Source organism: Pithys albifrons, chromosome 3 (genome assembly GCF_047495875.1).
Source record: "Pithys albifrons albifrons isolate INPA30051 chromosome 3, PitAlb_v1, whole genome shotgun sequence".
NCBI classification, from domain to species: domain Eukaryota; kingdom Metazoa; phylum Chordata; class Aves; order Passeriformes; family Thamnophilidae; genus Pithys; species Pithys albifrons.
The window spans coordinates 49384541-49408942 of record NC_092460.1 but is presented as its reverse complement, the minus strand read 5'-3'; the positions used below and the strand labels follow the sequence as shown (position 1 = coordinate 49408942).

Below are 24402 nucleotides of genomic sequence, written 5' to 3'. Positions count from 1 at the left end.
TCATGGCCTTCCTGCCGGAGCCCCCCTGGGCATCTGCCGCCAACGCGATGGCTCCCACCGCCCGTGTTTGAGCACCGCCCTGTGGGGCCACACGGCTGTTGTCCCACTCTGAGGAGAAACCTTCAGCGGGATCGCGACCCTCTAAGCCCAGACTGAGAGAGTGTGTGTGTGTGTGTGTGTCTGTGTGTCTGTGTGTCTGTGTGTCTGTGTGTCTGTGTGCGTCTGTGCCCCCCTGCTCGAGGCCGAGGGACGGGACGGTAGCGAGAGCAGCGGCGGCGGTTGCGCCTTTAACGGCGGGCGGAGGAGGAGGCGGAGGAGGAGGCGGGCCGGGGCTGCGCTGGGTGACATCAGTGGGTTTGGCTCCGGGACTCAATGGAAACTGGGTGAGCGCCGGGCTGTTCCGAGCACACGCCGGCTGGAGGGGACGGCGAGCGGGCGGGAGGCGGCAGGCAGCGCCGCGCCGCGCCGAGCCGAGCGAAGGAGGGACGCGCCGGGTACGGCCGCCACCAGCCCTCCCCAATCCTCCGTCATCCTCCCCACCGCGGCCGCCTGGCCCCCTGACAGCCGGCGGAGCAGCATCCCCACACGACCCCCTTCCCGTCAGGGTGGGTATGGGGGGCGCCCGCCCGCATCTTGGGGCGCAAACCCCGGGGGAAAGGCGGCCCCTCCGGCTCTTTGTGTGCGCGGAGGGAGGGGGAGGGGGCGGGCGCGGAGGGCAGGGCGCGATGCGCCGGGCCGGGGGGGCGGCGGGGGACAAAAGCCCCTTTGTGGGGCGCGGGGAGGGGGTCGCCCCCTCCGCCACCGGCAGATTAGGGGGGCGGGGGCGGCCCCCGTTTCCCTTTCTGCGCCTGCCGGGGCCCTGCCCGGCTGCCGGCGGGGCCGATCGGCGCAGGGGGTGCCTTGTGTTGTCTGGGGGCACTGCGGGGGTCCCGGCGGGGGGCCGCCCCCCGGATGATTTAACCCCGCACCCCTTCCGTTCACTGATGCTCCTTGTCTCCCTCCCCAGCCCCCCTCATCGCCCGTTTCGGGGGACAAGGGGTGTCGGCGTCTGGGGGGAGGTTGTGGGGGTCGGCGTTTGCTCTTGTGGGGTCCCGAAGGGGCGGGGATCGATGGCCGCGGCCGGGGCCGAGGTGGGGGGGACAAGGAGAAGTTCAGCGCCGTTCCCGGGGGTGGCAGCTTTTTGTTACCTACCCGGAAAAATAACAGCCCGGGTACGGCTGTCTTCGCGTAGTGTTTTGCCTGTAGGGGGTGGGGGTGTAAGGAACATTTCTTTTTTTTGTGTGTGTGTTCCCCCCCCCTTCCCTGTTTTCCTATTGTGGCTATTTCTTCCTCAAATGTAGTCCAAATGCTCTGCGTGGGATTTCTTCTCTCCCCCCATCTTATTTGCTGCTTTCCTTATTGTGAGCGTGAAAGGGTCTGGAGGGGTTTGATGTTTTGCATTTCAATCAAAACGTATTTTTTTTCTTTTTTCCATCTAATTTTTGAGCCAGTTCAGATTACTGTTTTGCCAGCTTCTTCCTTTATTTCCTTCTTACACCCACCTCCCCAGAAAAAAAAAAAAGCCGTGTAAAATCTCCATGGTCTATGGGCGAAGCAGCCCCCACTCCCCACACTTCCCCTGAAAGCCGGAACGATACTGGGATCGGCAGCCTCCATTATGGAGCCGTGGGTTTGGTTTTGCGTGGCCTGTGCTAGACAGGGTATCTTCTCATTCCTGACCCCCTCGGGTGGGACAGAGATGTCCCTCCTGTCCCCCCGCTCCCCCTCCCACTCCCAAAATGGTCCCTGCGTCTTTGGTCGCCATCGTTGCTGGCACAGCAGGGTGATATCAACTCTTATCGTGTGTTTATATAATGGCCTTTGTGCCTGTACGTGGGTATTTTATATTATATAAAAGGGGCTGGTGCAAAATGGTGTGTGTGTGTAAGCAGGGCTGATGGCTGGATAGTATTATTATTTTTCGGAGACTGTGTAGTATTGGATATTCACGTATGCAAACGCTCATGCAGAGCACACACTCGCTTTGAGGTTGTATGTGTGTTAATCCCTTATGGAAAACTAAATGGTTTAACTAAATGATTGCCTTGCAGCCCCTGGGAATGCTGCCTTGGCTGTAGAGTACAGGAAGGGTGGCTGGGCTGGGGGAGTTAAGCCTGCTGGGGGGAGTGGAAAAGAGAGATGGCTTCAATTTTACAAATATAAATAGTACATAGGGAGTAATATAAATTTCACGTATGAGAATGTATATTTTATATGTAAATTTTTCTTTCTTTTTGTAACAGTAGACCTGAAGATCAGATTATAAGGGTGGGAGCTGTAGATGGTGGGGGTACAGGTGTGAAGTAGAAGCAAATGTGATAGGTGTTTGAACTCCTGGAGCAGTTGTTGAGGGAGTGGGATGTGTGTCCTGCCCCATGACCATGAATCCAGGCTGTTGCTCTCTGGCTGTCCTCCACTCAGATTTTCTGCACACACTTGTGTGTGTGTGTGTTGGGGGGGAGATAAGGAAAAAAGACAGCTGTGCGAGACCATGATTTTTTTACTCCATTATCCTGCTTCCCGCTTCCACCCCCGCGCCCTGGAGCATTTTTTAGATTCCCCTTTGGAGCCTGTTGCTTAATCAGCTAGAAGGGCTGCTGCCTCGATGTGTGAGAAACCCTTCTTAACCTGGCTCCTGCCTGCCTGTCCCAGAAGGGTGGGACCAAATTTAGCCTTGGGACTGTGGTGTTGCAGAGCAATACCTACTGTGCCCTGGTGTGGAGGAGACCCCACCAGGGATTTATTGCCCAGTCTCTGCTCCGCTGTGCTCTCCCCAGCTGCGAGTTGGACTCAAGTGGAAGTGCTCAGAGTTCACAGGCCTGGGTAAACATACCATAAAGGAGGGAGATTTGAGAGCTGTCTTCTTGACAGTGGTGTGACGGGTTCCCGCGGACACAGACCTTTGATCGTTTATTGGAGTAGGAGTGTAAGCAAGTCAGATGTATGTTAATGTCGTTACACAGAACAGCAGGCAGCAGATAAAAATCATGTCTGTTTGCTGTGCCCTCACCCAGGTATGCCTGCCTCCTGGTTTGGTTCCCAAGGCTCTGCCTACGTTCCTTGTAGTAAGAAAGTCGGAAATAGCCACAGGGTTTTGTAGAGTTTAGATGCACAGAAACCCACATGCATAAGTAAATAGTAGGTGAGGGGACTCCACCTCTGAGTGTTTTGTGTGTGGTTTCTGGTGACTGGAGTTCTGCTTTCAGGGTTCACAATGTCCCCTGGATGCCTTGATAGGATTATTTCCCTGTACATCTCTGCAGTCCGTCCATTCTTCTTTCTGTAATCCCATCTCCTGGGGCGGGAGAAGCAGCTCTAGGTTTATAGTATGCCCAGAATCCTGTAGCTGGGATTATTTTTTGTACTTCTGTCTCACAAGGCCATTCCTCCATTCTTTCCTTCAGTGGTGCTTCCTTCCCACCAAACTCTAGCAAGGGAAAGTTCGTCTCACCCGCTTGTGAAAACATGAATCATTCCTCACCTTTCCTGTCCCCAACAGGCTCTGTGTCTGCATTTTGTATGTTAATAATGTGGCATTGCATAAATTAGGACTGTGGCAAATCCCTCTAAAAGGAGACACATTGGCTGTCTTTGAAAGAGACATGGTTCCTAGAATAAGTTGGTGTTCATAGAAGGGGCGAGGGATAGGGGGCTGTTAAGAGCGAACTGCTGGAACTGTGTTTGGCAGAGGTGTTTGCAGCAGAAGTTGAAGTTGGGGGGGAGAACAAACTCTGTGGCTGTGGTCTGTCCACCTAGCTGGTTTTCTGTGGAAGGTGAGAAAGCTAAGCCTGGGCATGTTGATGGGGTATATCAGGTCAAAGGGTTAGCTAATCACCTCAGGTAAAGGGATGAGGAAAGACCCAAGCTGCTAAAAACAAACAGCCAGCACACCTCGATAAGCAACAGAGACAGAGAGGCTCACGTAGACCCAAGGAGGCAGTGATTCCATCAGCAGAAGTGTGTGGAGATAAGCAAGTGGTGTTCCTAGTCAGTGCATGCCTCGAAGGGCTCAGTTCAGCGGGATGTCTCCTCCCTGTCCCCTGTGCCAGCCTCTGCCTAGGAGTGATGGAGTCGTTTGCTCTTGGCAGTCTGTCTGTCTCTTGTGGCTCTTGGGTCCTGTGCTTCACCATCACTGAGGTGTTGGACTAGGGCTGGGCCAGAGAGCAACTCCTTCTTGTATGCTTTATTATGTCTTTCCTTTCTGGTGTCTCATGAGGTTACTTCTGTCCTGGTGCCAGGTAGAAAGAGCAATACCTCTTTACAGTGATGACCCACTGAAACCTTGGGAGGGATTTCTTGATCCCCTCCCCTGTCTCTGAACAAAATGGTGGGGAAGAGATTCAATCGTCCTTCATTCCAATAATGGGAACATGGAAAACATGCTGGAGGGGGTTGTGTTCCTGCAGCAATTCTAGCTCATGCTGTCCCTGGATGTTCAGGAGATCAGGAGAAGTGATAGATAGAGGCTGTGTAGAATGTGATGTATTTCTAGATTTAAAATTGTACCCAGCCTCTGGGTGAAGTGGGGAGGTCTCTTCTGTAGTGTTACATGATTCACTTCCTGTGTTTGCTCTGACACTGCTTTCTGTGCTTCTTTTCTCAGCACGACTGAACCATGGAGCTTCGAGTAGGGAACAAATACCGCCTGGGCAGAAAGATTGGCAGCGGTTCATTTGGCGACATTTACCTAGGTGAGTGTGAAGGTCTGTCCTTCCACTGGCGAGGTTGTTTTTCTCAATTGCATCATTGTTTTGGGGTTATTTTCCTTGCCTGTTGGTATTTGTGGGCACCATGTAAGGTTGGAGGGGGTGGAGAAGAGAAGAAGAGCTTCAAGGAATACTGCTAGTTGCTGCCAGTCTTCTGATGGCAAAGACAGTGGGATGAGCTCAGCTTTGCCTTGCAGATGCTGGAAACACAGTGGTGGTTGAGCAGACTGATTTAGATTTGGACTGTTTGGGACATACTTGTCATATATGCTACTCCAGCATTCTCACTTCCTTTTCTTGAGCTTGGGTGTATGTGGGCATAAAGTCTGTAAAGAGTGGGTGGTGGCAATGGAAATGGAGGGCATAGCTGTTCCTTCAAGGGTAGAAGGAATAAAGTTTTGGGAAGATTGGTAGGGGGAAAAGTGGTCTGCATCTTTGAGAGACATCTGAGACGAGGAGGAGTAAAACAGGTTGGAGAGCCTGGTGTGGTTGAAGTTCTGGGGCTTAGATCTGTTAGATCTGCAATGGGATTTAGAGTTAATGTCTGGAATGACCTGAACTGGGAGCCCAATGGACAGAGCCCATGAGGGTTTCCTGTTACCACAGCAGATCACTTGGGGTAGTTCTTCCAAGCTGATGGGCTGATGTGTAGATACGTTCCCTGATGCTTTGCCTGCTCATGTTTTTATTGGCTCAAACCATGTGGGGCCAGAGTGGTGAGACTACCCAGTAGCCTGATTGATCCCTCCACGAGAGCTGGTGTGGCTTTACCTGTCATCTGGTTCTCACCACTACCTGTTTAGCTGCAGTCCTGGAGGCCAGCAGAACAACTTCCCTCTCTTGGTGTCTGCAAACTTTTGAGTACTTAACAGATGATGGCATGTGCTCCTTGGCTGTTAATTTGCTCAGTTGAGTTGTATTTTGCTTCCCAGTACATCTACCACTCCTCACTTTTGCTGCTCCTTCAATTTTTCCTACTTTGTCCATGTGCTGAGCAGCTTGGAGCCAACACTGCATTTGAGGTGTGGCATTTCCAGAGCCTGGCAATGAAGGACTACCCTCGAATGATCTGTAATGTGATGCCTCTGCATAGGCTGCTTTGGGTCTCCTTGGCTTTCCCCATCACCAGTGCTATCAGGTTGCAGAACTGGCCTTAGCACACTGTCAGCTGTATTGTAGGAGATCTCTTCTAGGATCTTCAACATCTTCACATTCCTTCCGGAGTCCCTTTTGTTGAATACCTCTAGTTCTATTACTTTTTCCTGTGCTTGCAAATCACTGTCTGTTTTCAACCTCTGGCTTTTACCTCCAGTTCCCTCTTGCTTTATTATTCTCTCTTGATTCGTGTTGGCAGCCTCTCTTGATTAAGTGTCCTGTGGGAAACGTCAGTAATAGGCTTTGTTGCCACCTTTATCCAAAGCATGAGGAAAGATGATAAATAATGGATCTGGAATCCCAATTCCACTGTGTACTGCCTTTACTGCTGCTGCTCCTCTGTGACCCTCCAGCCAGTTGGTGTCTGATAGCCCAGACACAGCATTTTCCACCTCTGCTAGGGCTTGAAGCCTTTCAGACCCTCTAGCACAGTATAAATTGTCAGGATAGTGCAAAACATCTGGGGGTACGCATGGGGAAAGAGAGGAGGTACTGAGTGGAAAGGCCTGATACTGTGTTGCTCTGCACCATATAACAGGTCATCTACCTGTGCGAAGCAGGTGTGGAAAACAGGCTTTGGTGAGGCGGATGTGCCTGCTTGCCTGTAACCAAACATGAGAGGCAGAGGAAGCCCCAGTGCCCTAGAGTAGTGAACACAGTGGGATTCAACCAAGTTACTTGAATGCAGTATCAAAGCCCTTGTGATGTTTATTGAGGTGCAATCCAGCATGTTTTGAAGCAGTGATAGCGAGACTTCTTGGAGCCTGGGTGACTCCCCAGCCTGGAGGGATCGGGCACGTAGTCTCTGATGGTGCGTCTGTAGGATGCTTTTGCTCATGTTATGCTCTCATGGCCTGCTCTGCAGACAGAAGAACTCATTCACAAGGACTTCTCTCCTGCACCAGATTCACCTCACCGTTCTCTCTTGTTAATGGTGAGGAGACAGAGCAAACAAACATCAGGAATGCAAGGAGGAAAATAACAGGAAAAGACAAGCCTTGTCTGTCTCTGAGGATGAATGGGAGCTGTATGGTTTATCCTCAGCTTCTCTCTTTCAGGATGTTACTACCTTCATCTGCTTTGTAACCAATGGGTGCTGTGCGCTGAGCATTTCAGGTTTTGTTTTTGTTTTTTTTTTTTTTACTGTGAGAAGGAAACTTGGATTTCTGCATGGTAGACACAAAGGGTGGACTGTGTTAATCCTTAGCCGGGGCCTAAAGCACAGTGCGCACTCTTCCTTACATGGATATTTTGGGGGATAGATGTGCTGGGGGGATAATCTCCCCACGTTGATTTGGTAGGGTGGGAAATGAGATCATGCTGCCGATGGGCTTTGGCTAACCCATTTATCTCTAAAATTGCTCATTCAGAAGAGCAAAATCCACTTTACAGAGGAATTGCTGAGACCTTTGGGCTGTTGGAGAGAGGTGCTTTGTCAGAGATGTTGGCCAAGAGGCAGGGCAGGGTTGCTGGACCTGGTAGGAATCATCGCAGGGATGCACATTGGTGGTGGAAGGGATCTGGGCAGACAAAGCATGCTGGGACCTGCGCTGGCTGGGAATAGTTCCTGGTGGCAGGCTCCTCCCTTGCTGGGAGGGGAGTGCCTTCCCTTTGTTTCCTGGCCTGTTAACTCTCTCTCATCCTATCTGCCTTCTTCCATCTGTTCCCAGCCCTCCATTCTTCCCTCAGCCGGCTGTCGAGAGGGAGCAGGCGGTGGGGAGAGTGGGGCCCCCTGCCTGTTGCACAGGGAGGGCGGTGTTTATTGTATCAGATATACAGTCAGGCTTCCACTCTGAAAAGATCCTGTTCAGCCAGAGATATCCTCTGTCCCCGGGGCCCTGTTTCAAAGAGCTCATGATGAATGAGTTGAATTTGTGCAGCCCCCACAGTGGAGCGAGACTGGGGGTGGATGTTAGGAATTATCCCCAATCCTACATGCGTCTCTCAAGTGGCTGAAGCCTGTAGACTCCACTGCATTTGTCTGAAACATGGTGTTTCTCTAGAAAAAGATCAGAGAACTGTTGCTTTTGTACTTGAATATTTTAAAAAGATGATGGTAAAGCATGGAACAAAGGACTGGAGAAATTCCTGCCCTTGAATTCCCCCACTTGTGGGCATCTCGGGCTCAGTGGATCTCTAGCAAAGAAATGGTAGTGGGAGCAACCTGTAGATGCAGCAGGGCTTGGGAAGGGAGCAAGCCTAAAGTGTACAGTCTGTGATGCCCTCAGCTAATAATAGCTCCTCATTAGGTCTGATTGGGCCAGAGCAGGACCATGAAAAGGGATGGAGCATGTCTCCTGTGAGGAGAGACTGAGAGAATTTGAATTGTTCAGTCGGGAGAAGAGGAGGCTTTGGGGTAACCTAATTTTGTCCTTCCAGTACCTCAAGGGAGCATACAAGAAAGATGAGGAGAGAGTTTTTGCAAGAGCATTTAGTGACAGGACAAGGGGAAAGAGGTTTAAACTGAAAGAGAGCAGGTTTAGATTAGATACCAGGAATAAATTCTTTCCTGTTAGGGTGGTATTGCACAGGAACAGGTTGCCCAGAGAAGCTGTAGATGCCCCATTCCTGGAGGTGTTCAATGCCAGGTGGGATGGGCCTCTGAGCAATCTGGTCTAGTGAAAATGTCTGTCCTTATGGCAGGGAGATTGGAACTAAATGACCTTTAAGGTCCTTTCCAACCCAAACCATCCTGTGATTCCACTTTTGCTCTTCTAGGCCATAGGCTTGTATCTTCTTTTTCTAAGAAGACCTGTCTGTGTTTGAGCCATGGAGAATGTGAGGCTGAAGGCCATCTGAGCATACGAGTGGCATATTCACATTTTGAAGAATCTAAGTCTTCTTGGTGCCTCCCCCTGCTTTCCCTCTTCCAGCTTTATGTGCCCACAGATAACACTCCCCATCCTCAGACAGCCTAGTAGATGAATGCATCATCATATTCCTAAACACCCAGGCTAACACAGAGATGAGAACTCGGTCATGTTTCCACTGTTCAACTGCTGGGGACAGGGATCTTTCAGAATGCTGATGCTACTGCTGCCAAAAGTCAGAAAGACTCATCAATACTTGTGTGTCAGCAGATAGATTAGGAGAGCGAAAAATGTCTTCTGGGAAAGGGACAAGGGAGCTACTTCAGAGGATTTGGAGGAAAGTCTTCACAAAGGCAGGGGAAAGAGAAGGGAATGAGGGAAGGAAGCGCTCTTACCTTTTTTGGATGTCCTGGGTGTTTCCATGCCAACTGACGCCCAGTGATTGAACACTAATTTAAAAGGTAGATACTAGTCCCTTTTCCTGTTATTTTCCTCAATGCACTCCTGATGCTTCTAAGAAAAGTCTTCTGGTGCAGTGAAGGAAATGTACAGACTTGTTTTTCTGGCCAGCAGTTTTTAAGTGGAAAATGGCAGCATCTTTTCAAAAGTAACTGTTGGACAAATGGCTCTACCTCTCAGGATGGCTTTTTGCTTTTCCTTTCTGCTGGATCCTCAATTAAAATCCTAATTAAATTAATCCCAATGCTCTTCCTTCCCCTCCCTTAGAGCACCCTAAATAATTCCTCTCCCTCCTTCGTGTTTACAGCCTTCAAATATTTGCAGACTGTTGTCATGTCCCATTCTTCCTCCCCACCCTTCTTAGTTGTATCTCTTGTCTATGTTACATATTTAGCTCTTTTAATCTTTCTTAGTAAATCAATCCCTCTAGGCCCCGATCGGTTTTTTTCCTCTCTTACAAATTCCTAGCAGCTTGTCTGTCTCAACCCGGCACTGTAGCATCTAGATTATGTCTTTTTGCTAGCAGGCAGCTCTCTGCTAACTTTGTGTACAAGCCTGAACTCTTCAACAGGAGATCCTTAGGATCAAGGGGGAGAAGGGATCCAGTTGTGTGAACATTTCCCTTTTTTCTCCCTTTGGTCCCTGGCTCTGGAGGAGGTGTGTGAAAGATTATAAACTGAGAGATTTATCTGTAAACTGTCCTTGTGAACTCCTAAAGTCTTATCGCAGGGTTCAGGAGGCACAAATTAGCCAGAGCTACTAAAACTAGCTATGGCAAACCATCACCTTTAGCTCCAGCTCATGTTTGCATGTGTGTTCTGGAGTAGTTTATTTTATGACAGTGTTTGTAAGCAGCTCATGGTCAGAGGTTGCTCTCTTGATTTGCGTTTTAGTGCAACTTCTAATACTTCCAGATAAGGAGGAAGGGCAGTGTGTGTGCGCTTGTGTGTGTGTGTGCGCTTGTGTGTGTGTGTGAGGCAGGCATGGTGAGAAGGGAAGAGAAGCAAGATTTGAGTGTCATTCCCGTGACCTGTGTACAGATACTCATTCTTTCCATTTTAGGATGATGTGAAACATCTGGAATCCTTTCAGCTAGTACAAGAGAAAGAGCAGCCTGTTCCTTCTTTGACAGTGCACTTTGGGACCGCAGTGTTGGCTTTCACAGCTGGCAGCTGGGTTGTTTTCAGAGAGAAGTGTGTGAGGTGGTGGTTTAGCGTCATCACCAATATGTAGCAGTACCTTCAACAAAGGTGTCCAGGCAGCTTAATTGAGGACCAGATTCAGTTTATTTCTTCATGCTTCTAATTTAGGATATAGCAAATGTTTCTGTGTTGGCAAAAGATAAAGGTATTATTGAAGCCCTCAGGAGAGGGAGAAGCTGGGGATTTAGAAATTGTCTATATTGAACAGGTCAGGGCTGTGGAGGAAACAGATAGCTGAGAATGTTAGTAATGTCTCCTCCTGAACTAATTGGCTCTGTTGAAATGATGTAACTGAGCTAACCAGTAATTTTGCCAGGGAAGAGATACTCTGTATCACTGCCTGGGGGGGTGACTTGCGTTCAGGAACTAGGTATATGATCACAGGCAGCCAAAGCTTACACTCAGTTTTTAGGTACCGTGGATAGGTACAGACTGACCTCCCAAAGTCTGGTGCTTTTTGAAATAACAAGGCTATTAGCATGTTGTAGGATTGCTGTTCTAGCCTGGCTTGCAGGATCAGACCTGGTTTCCTATTCATGCGCCTTTCTCTGGGCTTGTGTTTGCAAATGGCAGCACTGGAAACTCTGTATGAAGTGTCTGAATCTCATTTCTGTCATAGAGAATAAATTTCAGGGCAAGTCTTAAGGTTTTGGCATTTTTACAAGCCTTGTTGAAAGTGTTTAACTTAAGTGGAAGCTTGTGCAATCTTCATTTCACTTCTCATTTCTATGCAGGAGCCAATATTGCAACTGGTGAAGAGGTGGCCATCAAACTGGAATGTGTCAAAACCAAGCATCCCCAGCTCCACATTGAAAGCAAGTTCTACAAGATGATGCAGGGAGGAGGTGAGATGGGGAGGAAAAGATGGGGCTGGGAGAGTGGTTGAAGAAGGAAATTATTCTGGAATGCCTTAGGAAAGAAATGATTTGGTGTTACATGTGATGCAGCATCTATTCTCTGTTTCATGGGCTTAATCTTTCTCATTCACCAGTGGGTATCCCCTCCATTAAGTGGTGTGGAGCAGAGGGGGACTATAATGTGATGGTGATGGAGCTCTTGGGCCCTAGCCTGGAAGATCTCTTCAACTTCTGTTCCCGCAAATTTAGTCTCAAGACAGTTCTGCTCCTAGCAGACCAGATGGTGAGTTTCCTCTGATGCATTTGTGCCTACTCTCCTTTTCCATGCCTTCTTTTTTTTTTTTTTTAATTTTCCCTCCCATCCCCTCTGCTTGAGAACTGCTGTATCCCAAACTTTCTTCATTTAGCAGCAAGTGGCTGCCAGCTTTCTATTTTTTGATGAAACTGGGGACCTGGAACCCAGACACTGATGGCTTTTCCTGATCTCCACCCCTTTTTCTGTCCCCTGCTGCTCACCCTGTGTTAGTGTTGCCTGCTTGATGAACAATTGGCACCACTATCTATCTCAGTTCAACTGCCCATGCTCTGGGTTTAAGACTCTTGGCTCCTCTGGACAGACCTCCTCCTTTCCCAGCATTGCTAAGTTTGACAGCTGGCAGCTGTCAATGCACAAGCTCAAATTTCTAGTCCACACAGACTTGCTTCCCATCCTTCCGTGTGGTGTTGATGGTGACTTCCCCAGCGTAAGGGATGGGGCTTGTGTTCAGAGTTGAATTCCATCTCCAGATCCTGCAGTTTCCAGAGGGTATCTTTTCCTTTGCTGTATTCTCTGTGAAGTGTCCTTTTCCCTACTCTGACTGGCCAGTGTCCTGAACAGGGTACTATTTTTAGCAGATGCAGTTAAGTTTGTTTCTTGATTGTCTTGCTATCTATCTATCTATCTATCTATCTATCTATCTATCTATCTATTTATATATTTATTCCCCACTCCAGATCAGTCGTATTGAGTACATTCATTCCAAGAATTTCATCCATCGGGATGTAAAGCCAGACAACTTCCTTATGGGCCTTGGCAAAAAAGGCAACCTAGTATACATCATTGATTTTGGTTTGGCCAAGAAGTACCGAGATGCCCGGACCCACCAGCACATCCCTTACCGGGAAAACAAGAACCTGACTGGCACAGCCCGTTATGCCTCTATCAACACCCACCTGGGAATTGGTGAGCCTGCTGTTTCCCCTTGGTGGGGCTTTCCAGGGGAGGTGGTGTGTCTGCAGAAGGAGGCAGTTGGGTTCTGTGCCTGACTCTGCTGCTGACCTGCCTTGAGATGGTGGGCAAATAACTTAAATGCTATACCTGTGTTACCTCTTTTGTCTTTGGTGGCACTTTGAACTTCTGAAGACAGAAACTGTCTACCAGTGTGTTTATGCACTGCTTAGTACAGTGGGGCCCTGTTGAGCTGTCACCTCCCTGACTCTGCTACTACTAAATCTGCCTTGCACAATTTTTGCAGGCTGATTCATAGGCACTGAGCCTTTAGGAATATGTGCAATTGAAACCTTTCTTTTTCACTCCCAAGTGCTTTTGCCACAGATTGTTCTGTAGCTGTCAGAGCTGGAGGATACAGGCCCACCGCAATATGATGTTACCCACCACCGAAGATGGGGACAGCCATGTGCTGGAGGTGTACAAGGAGCTGGAATGAGTGGAGGCTTAGAGCTGCCTGGACATCCAGGTTTTTGATTGAGGACTGGCTCTCATGGATCTTCAAAATACCTGTGTGTCTGTGAACGACACTACTCCATTCACCACTGAGGCAGCTTTATGGGGTTAGGGCTCTGTCTTTAGTGACTATGGTTTGTACAGTGGGGATGAAACTAGGCTGAGAAAGCGTGCTGAGAGTTCAGCCAGGTCTTACACTGGTGCTGACCATCATCCCAGGTTTTGTAAAAACCTTGTGCAGGTTGGTACCCACCATGCTTAAACCTCCTGAAGTCACTCAAACTCTTGTCCTGGGAATTAGCCCCTGGTGGCTGTGAGGAACACAGCCGAAAACCTCTTGCAGTTTTTTCTTCTATTCTCTGACCAAAAACTTTTTTCCAGTGTTTGACCTCTTTCATCCGCTAAATTTTGGCTAAACTTTGTTCTCAGTGTGAGGCTTTCTTAGTTACCATAGGGTCTGTTCTGAGCAGACTGACTTGGTTCTGCTGTTGATTGGCAGATCTAAGGAGCGGAAACACTGAAGCTGTCCTGCCTATGGACCCAGGAAAATTGCTGCTGTGTTTGCAGCTCAGTTTGTATGTGTGAGAGTCCTCCTTCTGAAATGTATAACCTGAGAATCTGAAAGTCAGTGCAAGGAACTCAAACCTTTTAAACTAACAGCTTCCATGACGTCATTTTTCCTGCATTCTCTCCTCTTGCAGGTATTTCTGATATCTGGAGTCAATACTTGACCTGCAGAAAATAAAGCAGTTTCCTCCTGTCTTCCTTGCTCAATACTCTGTAACTAGTTGGAAAATGCTTTATTTAAATAAAAATAGGGAGTGTTGTGTGTTGAGAGTGGGCTGTGATCTCCTGACCTCCTCCATGTTGTAAAAATAGTTCTTGTAGAGCTTTCCAATTTGGCCTTCTGCATTTTGGCTTGTCCTGCATATTTATAACTGACTCTCGATTGAATTCTCAGTCAAGATTTCCACAGCCGTGGAAACTGCCACAAAGAGACATGCACAAAATAATTATCACTGCTATGTCTGTTGATCCTTTTGCGTGTGCCTGCTCTGCCTGAACTGATCACAAGAGGCTAAATGTCTGGTTGTGGTTTTCCAATGACTTCATTATTCATCCCACCCCAACTTAGCCCTTCACTCCTGGTGCTTGGCTTGTGTGTCAGGATGAACAAACAATGTCTAAACAGTAATCCAAGGGCAAATTGCATATGCTATGAGTCTGAGCACAGCCACTGCTCTCTTCATGCCCTTTGCTTCTGGAAAGTCTGGGTGTGAGTTACTCTGCACAACAGGTCTTGGATGTATTATCTCCACGTTGCAGATAGTTCCCCTGAACAGTGTAAAGGTTACATGACTTGCCTGGAGGAAAGGGGATGGGGGTGCTGGGGTTTCAGCTGGAGTTCCTGTTTTTGAGACCTTGCCACAGGGTATATGATAGACACAGTTGTGAGTTAGCAGCATTGCCATGGGAACCATGACTCTGAATTTTTTGACTCTTCAGAGACTTAAATTCCCTGTCTTAAAGTTACATTAATGCGTTCTAGGGAGAGGGAAGGAACCAGGTGCCGGGGTATTCATGTGACAGGAATAGCAAATGAATAAATGCCTTTATTTGAATGTGCAAGCTAAGGGTTGGGCATTCCAATGTCTGGAAGAAACACATTCTTTTCCCAGTGACTGGGGAAAAAAGTAGGAGGCGAGATTGAGGAGGGTTTTCCACAGCTGGAGACTTGCTTTTGGGGGAGTCACTGGACTGTGCAGGCTTTGGTTCATGCATTCCAGTCAATTTTCACATGCTCTAGAGATGAGAGTGCCCTATACCCACTGTAGCTAGTCAAGTCTGAAATAGATGCCCAGGGTGCTCAGGAGACAGTCTTGGAAGAAGCCTGGTGGGCTCTGTCTGGGCAACAGGACATTCAGGGTGGGGGCAGTGCCTTCCTAAGTGCATATCACAGATGGCATCAGTGTAGGCTGTGCAGATCATAAAGTCCTCCTGCTTATGCTGCCCTCTGTCACCCATTCCAGATTCCTCTGTGTTTTTAAAGGCAGTTGCCATGCACTGGGCAGAGAAAGGGGAACTGTAGTGTGGCTTGTGCAAGATCAGATCTGAGTATGTAGTCAGAAAAACATTGCTTGGTTAAGCCTGCTTGCAGCTGGGCTGGTTCCAGGGAAGATAGCTGATTTCTAAGGAGTCCTGCGTGGGAACAGCATCACTTTGGACAGGATTGGAGTGGAGGGAAAACTCTCCGGACGGGGGGACCAGAAGGCAGTTTAGGCTGCAAAGAAACATGTTTTGTCATGAACTGTGTGTCCAAGACAACTAGTCCTCAGTCTTTGCCCAAGCTTGTCTTTTCCTGTCCTGCTACTCACCCCTGACTTGGCTTCCGAGGACCGTGCTTTGTGAAGGGAGTGAGGGTGTGGGCTGGCTCAGATCCTCACTGGGAGTGGGAAGAGGGAACTGGCAGGAGATCGCTTGCAAAGTGGGTTGGGTTTGAGAGGTCGCATTTGAGGGGTCATGCTCAGTTGTGTGGGAAGGCAACCTTGTGTTTTTTATTGGAAGATGTTTTGGGAGGGAGGGAGGGAGGGAGGAAAGGATGAGTGTTTTATGAAAAGGACATTTTCATAAATTTATCTTCCAAATCCCCCTCCCCCATGGTAGGAGAGCTGAGAAGCTGAAATGAGAGAGGAAGTGTGATGTGGTGTCACAGGTCATGACTGTAATCCAGCTTCTGGACTGACTTGTTCTGAGTATGCATTCACGTCTGTTGCATTTCTCTTTCTCTTTTCAAACTGGAAAGTGAGATTTTTTTCTTCCTGCATCCCAGGGACACTGTGAGAGTTAGTCACTGATTGTCAGGCTTCTAAAGTAGAAAGCAGTTATAGTAAATAATGTTTCTTTGGTGTGTCAAGGTAAAGTTTTATTTCTAACTCTGCTATCTCAAGTTACCTAGTGTCCTGAGGATGTTGGTATACGAGGCCAGACAAAATAAATAGTTAATAGTGGGAGCTGGGTAATAGTAACTGAAGATAAAACAAAGAAATGGGATGTAGGAAGTGTTGTCTTTTGCCATCATCCAAGATTTAAATCAGGATATTGTAGTCTGAGTTACAGATGAAAGACTGCTACAATGTTTTGCAGTAGCTGCACAACTGTCACTCATCACCTTGGTACTTCAGGGCTATCATAGATTTGAATTTCACTGAAATTGTTTAAGTGGACTACAGTGACCACATGTACCTGAGATACTAAACATCTGCTGCAATGCAGTCAAACACTTATCATTCAGCAGTTTAATAATTAGGTGTTTTGCTTGCAGTTGGTTTTCCTTGATCATACTACTGTGTTAAGGCACAGGTAAGGTGTGTTTGCTTGCCTGTAATGGATACTGGTTCACTTCCCAGTTTGGTTTTGTAAACCCTCTCGTTGCCTTCACTAAGGGCTTGTAGCATCCCCCACTGACTTCAGGCTTCTTAAACTCAAGTCTGTAATTCAGGCTTTCCTTGAATTGCCATGACTGTGCCCAGGCATATGTTCACAGAAAGTATCCTGTCTGGATGGGGTTGGTGACTGTGCTCAAAACTGCTGTGCTTCAAACAAATTGAGGCGTGTTATCCAGCCTGCCCCTAGCAGTTTGGAGTTGGAGCAAGATTTTGTAGGCAAGATCCTGATTTATTCCTGACAGGCTGATTTGCTTGTTCAGTAGGTTTCTCTGGTTCCTGCCTTGCCTTTCCCTACTCCTCTGAGGTGCACTACCATGCTCTGAACAATAACCCACAGTTAGACACTTTAAAGCTACATCATGGATAAGTCAAGGGCTGCCAGATTGAAGGGCTGAGGTTACCCTTGTCTCCTGTACTTTCAGGCCCTGGATGTGCATTCTGACTCCACATCCCTCCTGTTTAAGGATGTAGGTCATCACCAAATATTGTTTAGTTTTGTTTATTTGATATGCATGGTGAGTAATTGCAGCCCTCTGAGAGTACACGTATTCCAACCTTAGGCCAAATGCAAAACTGAATTTCTTCTCTCTGCTCCCTTCACAACATCTAAGCACCTCCCAGACAATCATGTAATTATCCTTGGCAGTAGCCTGATAAGATTAGGAAGTATTAGCCCCTTTAAAGTGGGCAACTTGAGGCAGTAAGTGAGGTCAAAAAATGCAGTTATTTCTGCATGCTCAAGGTAAGACACTGGGGATCTGCAGGTCTGCTTTTTGCTCTACTCCTGTCTTGGAATGTGGCATTTTTTATGGTTTTTCACATGCTTTGACCCAAAGTCTCGCTTCTGTCAGTTATGAAGTGTTGAGACCCTCTTACTCATCTGGAACCATAATTTTTTTTCTCTTTTTCCTCTCAGAAGTTTTAACTTGTCAAGCTCCCAGTTCTCAAAACCAGTAGGAGATTATGAGAGAGATGCAGGAGGAAGAAAGAGCCAATGTGACCCACAGTTTGTGTCTGTACAGCTGGAGATCTGCATCTGTGACCTGCTACAGCTCACAGGTCCTTTGTCAGTGTTCAGCTCAGCTAACAGAATAAGGGGCAGCTGTAGTGACCTACTGGCCTTTGATTGGGGCAGGTGGTAGCATGTAACTGATACTGACAGTTAACCCACAGACTAGTACATAATCTGCAGCATCTTCCAGGAAGTGGCACTGAATCCAGCAAAATGTGCTGTAGTAGTAAATTAATCTAACAGATTATTCTCTTTAGTCTTTCCCCTATCCCTGTGCTCTCCATCAAGCCATATTTTGCCTGCATGTTTTCTATGTCAGTTGTTCTCCTCGAGATGTAAAGTACTTTCTCCAAAGTGTTTATTTTATTTGGGAGGGAAACAAGGGCAAGAGCTTCTTGGTAAGATTTATAGATTGTAGGTACAGAGAAATGAAATGTGAGCACTTCAGATCTGTATGGACTCTGTGAGACTGAAACAGCTTCTCCTGAGTGGTAGGGAGGAAACACTCCCCAGGAGTTCACACAGTAACTCCTCAGACTTTCTCACACAACACTAGAGATTCACGTGGGAACAGTCAGAATGTGTTCATCAAAACACTGGACTTGTGAGATATGGACTATAACCAATTGGAATTGTAGCATGATGGTGTGAGATTCAATTTAGCCAATTAACACGTAGCCTTAACCCTGTGTAAACCATTTGCAGTGTATTAATAAAGGGCATTCTACCTAAATCATACTGATTGTCATGTGGTGTCCTTGATCTCTGTGAATTATTTACTTTAATAGATGAATTTGCAAGCATGTTGGAGGAGCTGGAAGGAGTTTCCCAAGTTAACTAGTCAACACTTGCAGTTGAGATTCTGCATCAAATCTATCTGGAGTGAGCTTGAAACTTCAAATGGCTTGGCCACTCCAAAGAACAAGTTCAGTGTGAAAGGGTTGTTTTTTTTTTGTGAGGCAATTTCTTTTGTTTCATAGGTAAGCATCTAAAAGTGGGCCCTTGCAATGGCATATTAAGGACAATGCTTGGTCTTAGTAGAGTTGGTAGTGATGCCAGTTACATCCCCATTTGGAGGGGAACCTTTTGTTGGAAGTATGCCCCTTCCTTCACAGCTTGAAAAATGCCACAAAGCTGAGAAGGTATCTTTGCACAGTATTACATGTTAGGCTCCTCTAAACAAAGTTGTTTACTGCAAGAAGGGGTCCCTAGTTCCTTGTTTCTGCCCTGCCTAAAGAGTATTAGCAGTTTATTAGAAGATTTGTTTGAAAGGGTTGTGTTGGGCTTACCTCTGTCAGCCTTGTCTTTCTGTGACTACTTCTGTCATGACTAATCCCTGGGTTGGAGAATCATTCTGGGTGGAGAAGTGTAGGTGCCTTCCCCTGGGACTCGGAAGAGCAAAGTAGGCAGTGTTGCTTCAGCACTTCTTACGGAGTTAAATTCTTATGTGAATTAAGGCTTGTCCAAATGAGGAGGTAGTCAGAATCATTATTTATGAAGTGGGTTGGGCTGGATAGGGAGAGGAGCACTTCAACTCTTGTAATATGAACATCCTCACAGCTATTTGCACTGGAATGTCTTCTACAAGTTTGTCTATCTGTAGAAATCTACCAAAGAAGAGAGAAGGGTGATTGTTCTGTTCTATGTTCACCTCCGAAGCTGTGTGATTGCCAAAGTACTTTTGGTTGCTGCTCACTCCTTGCCCCTTTGTAACTTCTCACAGAACAAAGTCGTCGTGATGACCTGGAGAGCCTGGGTTATGTGCTCATGTATTTCAACCTGGGCTCGCTGCCCTGGCAGGGCCTCAAGGCTGCCACCAAGCGCCAAAAGTATGAGAGGATCAGCGAGAAAAAGATGTCAACGCCCATCGAGGTGCTCTGCAAAGGGTACCCCTGTAAGTGCTCTCATCTTGATGGCTGTCTTGTCTGCTGCATGTTCACCTCCTGAAACCCCATGGAATCTTGAATCCTAAAGGCCAGTGCCCAAAACCCTAGACCAGGATGTGCTGCTGACAGCAGTGATGAGCAAGATAACAGACTGGTGGTGATACAGTTCTGGTTCAGAAATGGCAAATGTGTTTTTGTGGAGAGTGAAACCTTATGTTAGTAAGGACATTAAGGTGCTGAGACAAAGCTTTAGGATCTCAGGAGGAGTTTGGAAGGAGGGTGGGTAGCAAGCTAAGGAGGTGTGCTGACGATCCTGGCAATGAAATGGTAAATGTAGTTCTTTGTAGGTAAACATGGAGTAATGTATGTGAGAACAGAGAGATGTCTTGGTCCTCGTGTAATTTGTAAAATAGTAGGTTCCAGCTGACCACTGCTACTCACCAATGAGCTGTTGCAATTACAGTAGGTGGTTCTGTGAAAACAGCAACTTTGTGCTTGATGGCTGCTGAGGAAGAGGAGTGTTAGGAATTACTAGGAAAGAAGCCCCAACAATGTGCATAAATCCATGGCCTGCTCACACCTTGCATGCACTCATTCCATCCCACTTTTTCACAAAGGATGTTGTAGAACTGGAAACAGGTCCAGGAAAGGACCAGAAGGGTGACCAGAGGTGAGGTGATTTCTGCACAAGTAATGAGTTTGCTGGAACCTGGAAAAGAGATGATTAGAGAGATAATAGAAGTCTTACACAGTCGCTATGCCTACAGAAGTCTGGATGGGAGATGATTGTTTGGTGGGCCCCAGGTTTTGTATTGGAAGAGAAGCAAAGTTGGTTTCTGCTAGCTTCAAAACAAAATGATGTGGTTCTTCACACAGCCAGTAGTAGACTAATGGTAGTAGTGGAACTCCTTCCCAGAAGATGTTGTGGGTACTTAAAGCTTACAGGAGTTCAAGGAAATATGGAGCAAGTATGTGGAAGAGAGATCCAGTGAGGGTTACTAGATAGAAACCACAGGAAGTTCCTGAAGCTGAAAGTAGATGGGAGCTGGGCTATTGTCAGTGGAAGTGTCAGACATGCTTGCCCCACTCTTTCTCCTCTGTAGTTGTCTACCTACTTCTGGCTACTGCTTAAGATAGAGCACTGAACTAGGAGGACTTTTGGTCTGAGCTGGACTTCTCAAAGCTCACCTCTACCTCTTCTTTAGGCCTGCATTCTTGCTGTCCTTCAGCAGGCTCAGTGACTAGCAAGGTCTTATTTGGAGAAGCCAACAGAAAAAGAGATGTGTAAGCATTTTCCCTGGTAAAAATAGGGATGGAGTTTTCTTAGTGGCCAAAGGACTGCAACCAGCAGGATCAGTTTTTATTATACAGCTGTTTGTGCTGTCCTGGCTCAGCAAGCTGCTGCTGAAAGGCTGCAGTGGCTCCATGGTGGGACATAGGGAATTGGATGCTGTTCTACAGCCCGCTGTTCTCTGCTCTCTCCAGCTGAGTTCTCGACATACCTCAACTTCTGCCGTTCACTGAGGTTTGATGATAAACCCGACTACTCGTACCTGCGACAACTCTTCCGCAACCTCTTCCACCGCCAAGGCTTCTCCTACGACTATGTCTTTGACTGGAACATGCTTAAATTTGTGAGTGTGTGTGGCAAAAGGACTAGACAGTGGTTGGTTTGTATCATAGAGAGGGGGAGGAAAGTTGGAAACTACCCACTGTTTGTACTTAGCCCTGGTGAACAACTTGAAGGTAGAGTGAAGAGAGGCAAAGTTGTTTGGTGCTAACTGGGGGTATAGCTATTGTTGTATTAATGAGTATGTCTGATGGAGCATGTGTGTCATTAGCTCTATAGCTATAGGTAGGTAGAGATAATTTTTCAGGAGAGGACTATAATTGGAGGTGGGACATGGACATGGATTGCAATAGCAGGTGTAGCACCATATGCTTTCTTCCCTGTTTCTTCATGGTACAGAAGGAGATCCTCTCTTGGTGCAGTGTAAGAGGGTGGGGAAGAGCATGTTTTAGGCATGTAGCTCTGCTTCCTTGGTGTGTTGGAGTATCGTGTATTTTCTTTCTGGGGCTGCTGCTGTCTCTCCTGCCTGACAGCCATGTGTGGCATGGGGGTTTCTCTCCTTAGGGAGCAGCCCGGAACCCTGAGGATATGGATCGGGAGCGGCGAGAGCATGAGCGAGAGGAGAGGATGGGGCAACTCCGAGGGTCAGCCACACGAGCACTGCCCCCTGGTCCACCTGCTGGAGCCACTGCCAACCGTCTTCGCAATGTCACCGAGCCCATGGCCTCCACCCCCACTTCCCGAATCCAGCAGTCCGGTGAGTGGGATAGGAGAGGTTGGGGAGGGTGTCACCCCTGTTACTGACTGGGAACCAAAATTACTGATTGATATTCTTGCCTCAATGTTTCTCTTCCCCATCAGGCAACACATCCCCCAGAGCAATCTCAAGAGTGGACAGGGAGCGGAAGGTCAGCATGAGGTTACACCGAGGAGCTCCTGCCAATGTCTCCTCATCTGACCTCACAGGGCGGCAAGAAGTGTCACGGATTTCAGCGTCACAGGTGAGTCCCTGGTCCGATGTTCATGGCCATGGCCTGGATGTCCCAGAAGGACTGTGGGTTCCAGGGTGGTTTTTACTTGATCTGCTGGAGCTGACATGAGCCTGAAGCTTCTAGTGTGGTGAGAGGAGTGGTACAAACTTACACCTTCGCTCTTCATTTATATATTTTTTGGAGGCCGTGCTCAGTACTGTCATCTTAACTCTGCTTTACTTGGAGTAAGACTTAATCTGGTTGTCTTCCAGACCAGAGTGGTTTGGAGAAGTGGAACTGTAAACTCTTGGGAGGGAGGATCTCCTGAGAGAAACATACAGCCTCTCTGTTTTGGTGTCTTTTGTGCCTTTTTCTTCCTCTCCAGGAACTATTCTTTTTCTTTTGTAGACAAGTGTGCCATTTGATCACCTTGGGAAGTGAGGAGCAATTGCCACTGGACCAGTGTTTGCTTAGGTGAGCCTGTCCTCATGCCCAGGAACCCCCCAAGGAGGGAATTACTGGGGGAAAAAAGCCTTAGGTTAAGACTTTGATGATGTTGTGGGGGATTGGTACATTTCCTATCCTTTCATCTTACTTTGTGATGTTTTTTGGCTTTAGAGGGAAGAGTAAGGTTGGCTGTGAAAACCTTGAGGGAATGGATTGTCTTAGGTGTGGAGGTAGCTTCCATTTCTCCAGGAGGGTAGGGAGAGTGGATAAGGTGCTGCTCTGGGGACCCATTTCGTTAGTTCACCATAAATGCTGTTCTGGCAGTGTGACAGTGTTGAGGAGGAGGGTGCTGGACATGTAATCAAGTGTGTGAGACTTTGCTCAGCTAGTGAGTGCCTCTTGTAGAGCAAAAGACAGTAGCTGGGCCAGGTAACTCTGAGGGGAGGCAGGAGCATAGAAGAAAGGGCTGGTATGATTTGTTATGCTCTAGCTGGCATTGGGAGTGCTGGGAAGAGTCTTTCCTCCTAACGTCCCTCTCTCTTTTGAATTCTCTTTCTAGTGTCTTCACTGTATTTTTCTTTTAAAAAACAAAAAACTTAAAAAACAAATAAAAACTTAAAAAAAGACAAAAAAAGAAAACCACCAAACAAAAAATCCCAACAGAATTTCTTTTTGCCAACGATGAGGAGTCGAGCTGTGCCCCCGCGCTGGTGTGAGCCGTTTCTGAGAGGGCTGCCTGGGTCACCCAGTGTGACGCCTCCAAGAAGCTGCCGTCGTGGGAGCCGTGCAGGAACACCTCGCTGCCCCCCCAGCCCCGACTACTGCCCCTGCTGGCTGCCCCCAGTCCCCTCTCCTGACTTGCTGCTCCTGGTTTTGATTTCTCTCCTTTTTTTCCTCTTGGATATCTTCTCCTACTTTATTATTATTTTTTTTAAATGTTACTTTCAAATCATATGGTTTCTAGCCATATAGGTTTTAACTTTGCTCTCCTCTTTATCTGAGGGCAGGAATGATGGGAGGGAGGGGTGAGGTTTTTGTTGGTTTTTTTTCTTTTTGTTTTGTTCTGTTCTATTCAGGAGCCTTGTGGGCCAGGAGGGAATCAGATTCCAGCCACACTTGATGGTTGAAGTCTGATTTTTATTATTATAACAGAATTTATTTTCTCAAGCATTAAACGAATTTTAAGCTGTGAGGGGAATTGTGGCAACAGCCTAATCATGACTCGGGCTTCCTTTCCTTGGGTGGCTTCTCTGCGGTTTCTTTTTTGGCTGTTGGGAGAAGTGCCAGCCTTCCCTGAACCGAGCGGTCCTCACACACGGAGGAATCTTTATGGAGAGGTACCTGGTCTCATGGAGGATGGGGTTATTGGAGCTGAAATACAGGGAGAAATATACTTCTCATCCCTGCAGCAGAGTCTTTTTTTGGTCTGGCTGTGCGTGTTTTTCTATTTTTATTTTTTAATTAAAACTTGTTTCAATTCCTGCGGGGAGAGAGTGGGACTTGAGGAGAAGAGAGTGGCACGCAGAAACTGGAGTTTGGAGTTTATCACAGCGATGGCTCTTGTTCTCTCCTTCCCTCATGCAACCCCAAGTAAGATCCACCAATACATGCACAATCCCTTCCTGCCCTATCCCATCCATTTTCCCCCCCTTTCCCCCCCCACTTTAGTTGTTTTTGAATATAATTTAGGAATACTCAAGCTGCTTTGTGGCACTTGGGGCTTTGAAACACAATGATCACCACTGCGACCTATGGCCTGTAGCAGACACACTGTCACTGTAGTGTGGAGCCGATGGGTTGTTGGCAGGGCGGGGAGGGTGGGGTTAGTCTTTGTTTTGTTTGTTTTTACCCTTTCTATTTAACACTTTATTTTTCCTCCCTATTTTTTTCCTAATTTATTTACCCCTCTTACTGTCTCTCTCTTTTTTTTTAATTAAAGAGCAAAACTTTTTATTACTTTGTAATTTAAAAAAACAAAAAAAAACCTGAAGAACTTTGGGGGGGATTTTGTACTTTTTTCCTGTGTAAATATTGGACTTTTTTGAGCTTTATCGTGGTTGTTAATTTGAAGTAATAAAGTAGAAAATGATAAAGTGACACCAGCATCTGTCATTTCTTC

At 47.3% G+C, this 24402-nt stretch overlaps 1 protein-coding gene across 1 annotated transcript; it reads left to right on the top strand.

Moving 5' to 3' along the window:
* The first annotated feature begins 366 nt into the window (after positions 1–366).
* On the top strand, positions 367–24380 carry CSNK1E (casein kinase 1 epsilon). The gene is made up of 11 exons (XM_071551771.1): positions 367–605; positions 4643–4730; positions 11106–11216; positions 11363–11511; positions 12222–12450; positions 19133–19303; positions 20781–20929; positions 21430–21622; positions 21727–21866; positions 22245–22310; positions 22843–24380. Exons 2-10 carry the CDS (start codon positions 4655–4657, stop codon positions 22275–22277), a joined length of 1251 nt encoding a protein of 416 aa, XP_071407872.1. The 5' UTR covers positions 367–605; positions 4643–4654; the 3' UTR covers positions 22278–22310; positions 22843–24380.
* Positions 24381–24402: the final 22 nt, after the last annotated feature.